This window comes from Nelumbo lutea, chromosome 3 (assembly GCF_056320005.1).
Source record: "Nelumbo lutea isolate HS-2025 chromosome 3, American lotus-T2T, whole genome shotgun sequence".
NCBI classification, from domain to species: Eukaryota; Viridiplantae; Streptophyta; class Magnoliopsida; order Proteales; family Nelumbonaceae; genus Nelumbo; species Nelumbo lutea.
In genome coordinates this window covers 27,698,587-27,710,581 of record NC_142686.1, presented here as the reverse complement: position 1 = coordinate 27,710,581, position 11,995 = coordinate 27,698,587, and the positions used below count along the sequence as shown (strand labels likewise).

Below are 11,995 nucleotides of genomic sequence, written 5' to 3'. Positions count from 1 at the left end.
TAATATGTTAATTCATTAATATGTCTACATTCAAATTTTCTATTCTATCCTTTTACATCTCAATTTTAGCCATTGGTTCGGATTTTCGTATATCTATAGGCAAATTTCCACCTTATCTTTATAACCGATTATATTATTAAAAGGTTTATATTTAAACTTATATATATACATATATAGATATATATATTATTTTTATGATTTCTTAATTTATCCGTGTTTTAAACAATGATTTAAACTTTTATATGTCTAAAATACCATTATTATTTGCATAATTTCCTAACTTTACGACATTAGTCAATGATTGGATTAAATCACACCCAACACTTACACATGCTTTAATCACACCCAACATTAGTCAATGATTGAATTAAATCCTAACTTTACAACGTAGTTTCCTATCTTACACATTAGTCAATGATTGAATCAAATCCTAACTTTACAACATAGTTTCCTATCTTACACATTAGTCAATGATTGAATCATTTATTTTTCTCTCTCCACTATCTCCTCTTACACATGCTAATGTACGTGCCATGCCACTAGTTTCTATATAAGGTAAGGTGTCCTTGCTAGAGTTAACATGCCAAAGATATGGATTTGCCATTTATATGCATTTAACCCGATGAGTACTCACAACCGGATCCAACTCAACCTATTTAAGTTGATTCAACTGGTGATTCAATCCATTTCCAACCTGTTAAGTGCTCTATATAAATAAGACGGGTTGGGGTTCCATCCTCATTGTAACCCTTTTATCTTAAAGAAAACCTTGGGCTCAAAAAATTTCCATCTGTCCAATCTAAAAATCATTTTCTAATTAATGGCACATTTTGAAAAAAGAAAAAAATAATAATAATCTTTCAACTAATATGGCTAAGGGGAGTTCGGCTTCAGTCAGGGCAGAGTTCATTTGGGCAGTTTTTACTGTCTCGCATTGAGAATATCTCTGTATTTGTATACTTTATTTTATGGGGAGATATTTCTAATGTAAGATTGCAAAAAGCTGTTAGAATGGTATGGGCAAAGATTTGCCCTGATAGAAGCCGATCTCGATTAGAGGAAAATTCAAAATGAGTGGTGCAAAAAGTTGAGATGAACCAAGAAAGTGAACATGTGGCAAGCGAGAAGGCCTATTATGTGATGGATGGTTTAAATCATTGACATCATCACTTCACCTGCCTACATCATACAAATCATGTAGAGAAGGAGCCTAGAGGCCCGATTAGCGAACCCAAATACATTCAATCAAGAGACTGAGACTCCAGATCTCCTGCCCACGTCTACCCACAACACATTATCCCTCGTGAATTGGGAACATCTCTCCCTTCATGATATTATACAAGAGGATAAGATGTTCTCCATGTGTGGTTGCAATGTTATGTGGGTAGACATGAACAGAGTTTGTGTGGTGACTTATTTTTGGGGTTCAAAAGAAAATCTTTCATTACAACACATTATCCCTCGTGAATTGGGAACATCTCTCCCTGCAAAATATTATACAAGAGGATAAGATGTTCTCCATGTGTGATTGCAATGTTATGTGGGTAGACGTGAATAGAATTTGTGTGGTGACTTATTTTTGGGATTCAAAAGGAAACCTTTCATTCCTAGGATAAATCCATCACGTTGCAATACAATTGGAGAGCTGGTAGTGTATTGTGCTGGCCGTGCTGAGCATTTCTTAGAAGTGCAAGCCCAAGGCCCAAAATCCTGTTTCATTGCTGGAATGGTTTGGGCTTATTTTACGACCCAAAGAATTTCGGTCGGGTTGAGTTCGTGCGGAGCAGGTGGGGGCTGGGGATGAGTTTGAGTATACGAAGAAGCCTAGATGCCTGTTTGGGAGGGCTGAAGCCTGAAGCACAGCAAGGTGGGACCCACAAAGATAACTTTGCATTGGGAGGGCCTATGCCTTGTGCATAAAAGGTCTTTTCACTCTCCACCTGTTTGGTTCAATTGAGAAATGGAATCCGTTGGAATGGATTTTCATTTCCAAACGGTTCGATTTCAAACCCCTATTCCCACTAGCAAATGGACCCGATGATCTGAAAATTTTGAAAAAAAAAACAAAAGCGTCAAATGGGATAGTTGTAAAAGGCTCGTATATAGCATGGCGTACATGGCTTCAACATTACAAGAATACTTACATGATCACATCCGAAAACCAAAGGAAACCGGTTCTACCAAACAAGGCTTTAATGAGCAATACAAATTAAAAGAACTCGTATAGCTGCACCTGCACCCTCTCATATATTAACGGCCGGGGAATTCCAAGCATATAATAGCATAGCGAGAGAAAGGAGGAGTGATTTAGAATATCTTAGCAACGTCCTTCATCAACCCACGGTTGGCGTTACAGAAATCGGTAAACTCCTGGAAAGAGATGTAGCCATCACCATCAGTGTCGATCTCAGCCATCATGCGTTGGATTTCCTCCGGAGTAGCCGCGCCCAATTGCTTCAAGGTTTCGCCAAGCTCGGCAGAGGATATCTGGCCGTCTCCATTGATGTCAAACCGCTTAAAAATTCTCTCCCTCATAGCCAAATCCTCATCGGCCATCTTGAATGTTGGCTTTGATATTTGGTTACTCTTTATGGGTTGGGGGAGGACAGGTTCTGTTCTGGGTTCAGATGTTAGTGAGAGGACGGTTATAAAGGGGTGAAATCTGAATTGTAGGATCTCCCTTGGGACTTCTCGGCTTCTGTCCTGGCTTTGCGCGAGCGGATCGCTTGTTCACGTAGTGTTTTAGAGCATTCTTCGGTTGGATGTGAGGGTCTGGTCTTACAATTTGCCATTTCTCCACGTCTCTCGCGAGCATTCGAATTAGATGAAGTGACGTTTTGATGGAACCACACATCTAGCTGCAAGATAAAACTAAAATCGAACGGAACCGATGAGACTGAACCGAAAATTTCAGTTAATCGAACTAGTGGTTCGTTATTTTAAAAAATCGAAGGTATCGCTTCAATATATATGTATATTATATATATTTTTTTAATATTTTATATTATTCATATATTATAGATTAATAAATATATATTCGATATATAAATATGTATTTATATTATATAATATACTATTTATTATTTAAAATATAATATTAAAACCGATGGTTAATCGATTGACTTTGGTTTAGTTTTGATTACCGATTTTCTAGAAACCAGTAGTACTAGTTTGGTTTCAAAAATAAACCTATGGTTCAATTAATCAAATCCTAAACACCCCTAATCACATCAATAAATCTAAGGTTATGATTTTCACATTTAACCATATCCTACTACAATAGTGTCATAGCAAAAGTGAACTCTTTATATAATGGATTTTGATTCTAGAAAGAATAGGTGGCAAGTTATTGGTTTTAGAAGACATTAGCGGGGCTTGTGCGATGCACAGGATGGGGCACCCCTCTTTGTCCCTCACCCCCTAATCAAGACACTCTACCCCATTCCCGCCTTGTCCCCGGTGGTAGGGTGGGTTCAGGGTGAGACACCCATTGGGAAATCCTCAAATTTTCCCCACCTTGAGGCAACCACCTAAAAGTAATCTAATTTGTGCATATTTTACAAATAGGATTATGGGAAATTTGGGGCATTTTAGGAATTGGATTGTGACAAATTTGGGGTATTTTATAAATGGAATTATGGATTCTAAGATTATAAGTATACAAGGAAAACTTAGAGATATTTTAAAAATCAATATTAAGTCTATGGATATTTTACTAATTTAACATCAGGTTCTAGAAATTATATGCAAACCTCAACCCTTCCCCTACCCTAATTTGGGGCAAAAATATTTTCCTTGTCCCCGCCTTGTCTCTGCCTTGTCCCCATTTAAGATTTGAGAAAACTCACCCTGTTTGGGGTGGGGCAGGGTAGGGCCCCAGTTTTACAGGAAAATTTGACATCCCTACAATTATAATAATTTTCTATAACTAATTAACTAATAGTAAATTAAATAACAATAAATTACAATATAATATGATAATTTCCAAAAAATATTGAAATTGCTTTTGATTAGCAGTAATGTACAGTAAATTAATTATTTACGGTAACAATTAATTAGTGTGAATTAATGTAAATTATTTACTTTTTAAGCCTAAATTATTAAATATTAATAATTTTCTTAAATTATTTAATAATTATTTATTTAAATAATAATAATGGATTGTTATTTAAATAACCATGAAATAATTTCTGATAGATTAATTTCCTAATTTAATTTTCCTAAATTTTTAACAATTATTTAATTAATTAATAATAATGGATTATTATTTAAATAGTTTTGGAGAATATTTTTTCATTGATTAATTTCCTAATTTTTTAATTATAAATTATTTAAAAAATAATTATGTATTCTTAGTTAAAGAGTTTCCCTAAATTATTTGATGATTGTTATAGAAATTAGTAAGTTATGCTACAATTATTCTAAAAAATTAATAAAAATCTATTAAATTACAATGATTAATGTAAATTATGCTAAACATTGAAATTTTGAATTTATTAATTAAGCAAAAAATTATTAAATAATGGATTGTTTATTAATTTTTGTTAGTTAATTTTGGAAATTATTTAATATTTTTAAATAATGGGTTGTTTCTGAAAGAATTGTTTCATAAATTTTTGGTACATTATTTTTCAGAATTTTATAATTTCATAACTAATGGATTATTAATTAAGAGAGTAAATTATTATTTGCTAAATAATTATTGAATTACTATTTAGTAATCATTGATTAACTATTAGTCATTGAAGTGTCACTATTAGAGAGGGAAAGGGGAGTGATGAGGTGGTTTTATGAGGTAGTAAGGAAGTCTAAAACATGAGTTCTCAATTGGGGTAAGGGAGAAAGCTTAAGCCATTTGACATGGCATATTTTTACATTATATATATATATATATATATATATATATATATATATATATATATATATATATATACTGCTTATAAAAGTGTGAATGGGGAGGTTTGGCTTTTGAAAATTTTCTTTACTAAAATACCCCTCCTCTTGAATTCAGTTCATCTCCATTGAAAGGGCAGAAAATGTAATTAAAAGAATACCATTAAGTACATTTAATTACCTCTCATTAAGTCTCACATTTAAGCCATTAACTAAATCACATTCTCTCATTGGATCCAACATGTATACTTTTGTTTATCATCACTAAATTCCACTAATAAATCCATACACAATAAATATTAATAGAATGAAATTTTATATTTTTAAAATAAACATAGAAATGGAATCATATTTTTTATCTAGGTGGTGGGTAATTAGTTCAACCATTTGGATCAAATGGATAATTTCATGTTGTTATAAATAAATAATACAAATTTAGAAATATAAAAATTACTTTTGTTTATCATGATTAAATTTCACTTACAAATCCATACATAATAATTATTAATAGAATGAAATTTTATATTTTCAAAATAAAGTTAGAAATGAAATCATATTTTCCATCTAGGTGGTGGGTAAGTACTTCAACATTTGGGTCAAATGGATAATTTCATGATGTCATAAATACATAATACAAATTTATAAATATAAAAAATATAGAAAAAAATTGAAAAATTTTTGACACATTTCTATTATTATATATTTGTCATATTAAAAAATAAGTATGATAAAATAGACAAAATTTTATTAATGATGGACATCAAATATACAACTTAAAACCGATGGGAAATTAAATAGTCTTCTTATCTAGGGGGTGGGTTAGTGGTTCAACCTTTCAGGTCAAATAGCTTAACCCATGATGTATAATTAAAAATATTTTTTTAAATAGAATAGTACAAGAAAAAATGAAACAATTTTGGGCGCATCTATAATATTATATGCTAATAATATAAACAAAAATAAGTATGATAAACAATAATTACTTTATCAATGATATAAATGAAATGCAAAATATAAAACCAATTTGAAAATGAAACAATTTCCATATCTAGATGGTAGTTAGGTCAATGATCTAACATTCCAGGTCAAATGGGTCAATCTCTCTCTCTCTCTCTCTCTCTCTCTCTCTCTCTCTCTCTCTATATATATATATATATATATATATATATATATATCTATACACTCAAAGAAAAATATAAGCTTTGTATAAAGCATTTTGATATAGTTCTATTGTAATATATTCACCATATTAAACAACAATAAATGTGAAAACAATAATTACTTTTACCGATGATGAAAATGGAATACATGATTTAAAATCAACCGAAAAAGAAAATTGGTTTTTCCATCCAAGTGGTGGGTTAGTAGTTAAACTATCCATGTCAAATGGATCAATACATGATATTATTATTAAATAATAAAATACATAAAATTCTAGGAAATATAGAAATTTGTCGATAATTTTGGGCACATTCTATAATATTATATGTTTATCATATAAAAAGTGTGATTAATGAGAATTATTTCATTAACGATAAAAATGGGATAAAAATTAGGATAAAAAAAAAAGAGCATTAATGTCTAACACATGACCTAACTAACCATATCAAATGGTTCAATAATTTAATTAGCTAGGTCATCATAAGTAAGTGGTTTGATAGGTTCAAATCTAATATGATACAAAGATTCAACCAGACCTCATAAATATTGATTTAAATCCAAATCCGATCAAGATGTCGGATATTCGAATATGATACAATCTAATTTAATTTAAAAATAATAATAAATTATTAAAAGAAAAAAGAAAAAAGAAAATATAACAGTTGAAATAAACAAACAAAAAATATAAGTATTTTTTAAACTATTTCCGTCATATAAAAAGTTTACAAAAATTCAATATAAATAACATATTTATAAATAAATAATAAATAACACATATATTACATATAAATAATATATATAAATAATTGATTTGACCACAATATTAACAACCAGTGCTCAAACAATATATTGGAATCGCATTTCCTCTTGGTAAATAAGTAATTTTTATTATCTCATTAATTAAATAATAAAAAATAAAAATATAGAATATTTAATAAAATTTATAGAAATTTTTGAACATGCATTAATGTTATATATCCTTCATATTGAACAAAAATATGTTTGAAAAAATTGAGAATTATTATTTGTAAAGATAGAAATGGCTAAAATGCAATGAAAAAATGAACTAATGTTTTAATCATAGTCCATTTTCCTAGTTAAATAGGTTATCGATTCAACCAGTAAGGTCATTTGGTTGTTGATTATTATCATCACCATCATTTGATACTACCACGTGCAAAATAAATGTGAAAATAAGAATTAATTTAATTGATGATGAAAATGCAATACAAAATTTAAAATCAACCAAAAAAAAAGAAAAAATTTGTTTTTCCAACCAAGTGGTGGCTTAGTGGTTCAACTATCCATGTCAAATGGATCAAGACATGGTGCTATTATTAAATAATAAAATACATAAAATTCTAGAAAATATAAAAATTTATAGATAATTTTGTGTACATTCTATAATATTATATATTTATCATATAAAAAAGTGTGATTAATGAGAATTATTTTTATTAATGATAGAAATGGGATAAAAATTAGGATAAAAATAAAGAGCATTGATGTATAATACATGACTCTACTAACTATGTCAAATGGCTCAATGATTTAATTAACTAGGTCATTGTAGTTAAGAGGGTATATTCGAATTCGATTCGATCCGAAGATCTAATTAGATCTTATAAATATTGCTTCAAATTTGAATCTGATCAAGATGTTGGACATCTGAATCTGATATGATACAATTTAATTTAAAAATAATGAATTATTAAAAGGAAAAGAAAAATATAATAGTTGAAATAAAGAAAGACAAAAAAATATAAATATTTTTCAATTATTTTTATCATACAATAAGTTTACAAAAATGTAATATAAATAACATATTTATAAATAAATAATAAATAGCATATAATATATATATGATATATATAGTTGATTTTACCACAATATTAAAAAACAATATTGAAACAATATATTAGAATTGCATTTCCTCTTAGTAAATAAATAATTTTTTTATCTCAAAAATTAAATAATAAAAAATAAAATATAAAGTTTTTTATAAAATTTATAGAAAATTTTGAACATGCATTAATATTATATATTCTTCATATTAAACAAAAATATGTTTGAAAAATAAGAATTATTGTTAGTAAAGATACAAATGGCTAAAATACAAAAGAAAAAAAATGAATTAATGTCTTAATCATAGTCCATTTTCCTGGTTAAATAGGTTAATGGTTAAATTAATAAGGTCATTTAGTTGTTGAATATTATCATCATCATCATTTAATATTGCCATGTGCAACACGTGCGCACTTTTACTAATATATATATATATATATATATATATATATATATATAGAGAGAGAGAGAGAGAGAGAGAGAGAGAGAAATGAGTGCTCAATATCCCAAGCATGGTTCACAGTATCGATATGCCTCTGCTATCGGTAGTTTGAACCACACAAAAATATTTTTTTTTTCAAATTTTGGTTTTTGGGTAGTTTAATACTCATATTTATCATTAAAAAATAATGAGGTCCCAAAACATTATAAACAAGCATATCAGGACCCAAAAGATACAATACGATATGCCCGATACGGGGCATACCGTATTGATTTTTTGAACCTTGATCCCAAGAATCCCGTATGTATTAGTATGTATCATTCAATATGCATAAATTTTATTAGGATAAATGTTTTAAAGTACTCTCATGGTTTAGGAATAAAGCCTTTCCTTTGAAGATTAATAACTTTGTAGTGATGCACTACCTCAATTCTTAAAACTTAAGAGTAATTTTAATAAAAAAAAAAGTATCTTTCCTTGAAGTTACATCATATGAAATTTTTGCATAACACATATATCAAAACTTTGAACCTCGGTGAAAAGGAAACAGTGAAAGTATTAGATATATATGTGTATATAATAGAATTATGAGTTTTGCAAGGACAATTTTTTTTTATCCAATAACTGATTATTCTAATAATTAAGTTTGTGCTTACAATTTTGTTTGTTCCCAAAGTAAATATCACATTTAATGTAATTATCTATTTTTTCTATTATTTTTCTTCCCTTTCAAGTACGATCTGAAGCCCAGTCTTTTATAAATTATTAAGATAATAAAAGATCATGAGACCCCACCACTTGCCCTGCAACAGGTGTTTTTGTCTCTAAAATGTTCCTGCGTGCTGATCTCTAACCCAACTGACCCAACTTTTCAGATACACCAGGGTTAGGTTGGGGATGAGTAAAAATTCTTTCATTGTAAATTTTTTGGGGATGAAAATTTTTTTTCTATCAGTTTTATACGAGTTGTCACTCCACTGAAGCTCGTCGTCGCTCCCCTTAGTGAGTTCTCAGTTCTCACACTCATTAGAGATTATTGTAGAGCCCTACTTCCAACTATGAGATTCATCGTCGTGTTGTGGCCCATCATGCCTATTACTTTGTAGTTTGCTCCAAGAAAATCATTGGCCTCGTTATCCTAATTTTATTGTTCTCTCTGTAATCTTTTAATTTTCAAGATTGAATACTGCAATTGATGGCTGTATGAGAGGCTGTTTAACCAATAATAGCATACCACGGCAACTGACAACAATTACATTCTCTCACTTTCCCATCAAGTGCTTATGAAATGGGCCGGGATAAGAGTGTGAATTTCAGCTTAGTTGGGATTTGATGGTGCGCGATCAGAAGTTCCTAGTTGGAAAACTATTTATATTAGTCGCATAGCAAGTTAGACCAAGCTGCAAGATAAAGGATCAAAGAACCCAAGGTGATTAACCTAGCGAGGTTGCTCCGATGCTTAAATTAGTATTGTATTCTAATTGTGAACTGAAAGCTTAAATGCAAATAGGCTAGTGAGCAAGTAATCGTGCATACCTGAGTCTTGAGGGTTGATGTCCTTATATAGTTGGGCTACTGTAGGTCTCACAAAATGCTCCCAGAATCTTCGGCCCGCGATGTAGGGATTCGTTCTGCTTTGAAGGAATGTAACGCATTAGTTAATAAGGCTTATCGCTTCCCTCCGATTTGGACAGGGTAAAAACAAGGCCTACAGTTATACAACTTGATCCCGAAAAGTTCAGAGACAACCGATAAACTTCTAGGTTCATTTATGTGGCACCTCGGCATACGTGGATACCGAAATACTCTGGCTTCAAAGCAACCGAGCACCCAAGGTCCCCCAATCTGCTAACATGGCACCACATACTTATTTATTGTCTAACTACCAAGCCACATCCACATATCTTTTACTTATTAGGTTGGACCAAATCACCCCTCATCAGCATTAATTTCAAAATGAGTTTCATATAAATATTATTAATTTATATATGTAGGTATTAAGATATTTTTTTCTGATATAATGCAAGGTTCGGTTTGAGGGAAGTAATCTGTGAAGTTGAAGCAGTGAAAAATATTTTGCACTTTGCAGGCCCATAATTAATCTAATAGTGGATCATGTCTGGTGAAATAAGATATGTATTGACAACCCCGGCCCACAAGCGCGACAAGCCTTTGTTGTGAGAGACGTGCGTACGGTACGGCAGACATGTGGATCCATGTTCTTATATTATGCTTCAGTATTTTGCAATTATTTGTCAACTTTGGCTCAATAACTTTAGAAACTATGTTTATTTTATTTTAGGAAGTTCAACATATTCTACACCTTCCTCATCAGTGGAGCTCAGATCTGCTGCCCACAATTCGCTACTCATAGATCTCATCCTATACTCATACATAATATTACAACTGTGCATTGAAAGCATCTTCTCACTTGTATGTTGTCAGGATACAGGTTGAGCAGATTTAGATTCTTATGAGGCATTCTTTTTTTGGATTTTGAGAGGAAAAAAGTTGGTTAATGGGACTTTTGGATTTTATTAACCAAAAATCTCATGTTTTTTTTTCAGATTTATGTAAAGATGAGGAAAAGTTTATTTTCCTATCTAGGGAGAAAGTTGTCAACACTTGAATGAGACAAAAATGTCAAGAGATTTTTATAGTTAAAATAGTTATTGCCTTGTTTACATACAAATAAAAGAACATAGGTAAATTCACTTACCCGTATAAATATTTTTTAAGAAAAACTTATTCAGATAAAAATGTGAGTGGTTTATTACCGAAAAAGCTTTGAACAATCATTTCAATAAAAATGTGAGTGGTTTATTAAAAATGTGAGTGGTTTATTAAATTAAGGGATAGATCAATGACGCTAGAAAGGTATGGCACCAATTTACCGAAAAAGCTTTGAACAATCACACTCTCCCATACCAACTGATTGTTTACTACTTTTATCATAGCATGCATTTCGGGTATCATAGTATGATCCTTTACTTACAGGATCAGAACAAAAACTCATTCATGGCCAGTAATTCTTGAATATGCTCGTCCATTACTCAAAATTTGTAGATCCATCAAGCGTAGTTGATCAAGATGTGTCAGATTATGCAGAGCCATTGGTACACAAACGCCAGACTTCCAGCTTCAGTACCAAAGTTTTTTTTTTTTTTTTTCAGTTTTATTAACATATGAATTGTTAAATTTATAATTTTTAAGCATTTGGAAACGCCAGACTTCCAGCTTCCCAAGTATACTGACGTGTTCGATCACGGTTGGTTACGTAGCCTGCGTTACAAGTTTATGTTTGCATTAGATCCGGATGTCGATTGGTCTAACTAGATAGTAGCAACATCATTTAATGCTTAATGAATATCTACACGAGAAATGCTCGATGCAACGCTGGTTTATCTTCCATCTCCTGTTGATAAAGTGGGACCCACGATAAGACATTTCCAGCTCCCCTCTACGGCGTGATTTATTCCTTCGATGTATTGCTGTGACGATATCACAGTCATATATGGAGAACATCTCATCCTCTGCAGAGGAGATGTTACCAATTCACGGGATGATGTATTTGTGGGTACTCATGAAACTTGGTAAAGCCGCGTTGCAGAAAAAGTGAATTCCTAATTCAGTAATTACTAAATTGCCTTGTTT

General features: G+C 30.8%; 1 protein-coding gene across 1 annotated transcript; it reads right to left on the bottom strand.

Moving 5' to 3' along the window:
• Positions 1 to 2,082: 2,082 nt before the first annotated feature.
• LOC148863848 (polcalcin Syr v 3-like) lies at positions 2,083 to 2,623 on the bottom strand. Its single transcript, XM_088976660.1, has one exon. The coding sequence runs from the start codon at positions 2,554 to 2,556 to the stop codon at positions 2,308 to 2,310; it is 249 nt and encodes an 82-aa protein (XP_088832786.1). The 5' UTR covers positions 2,557 to 2,623; the 3' UTR covers positions 2,083 to 2,307.
• Positions 2,624 to 11,995: the final 9,372 nt, after the last annotated feature.

Bases quoted from the DNA above. Each gene is read 5' to 3' on its own strand.
- LOC148863848 (XM_088976660.1), bottom strand. From the start codon at position 2,556: ATGGCCGATGAGGATTTGGCTATGAGGGAGAGAATTTTTAAGCGGTTT.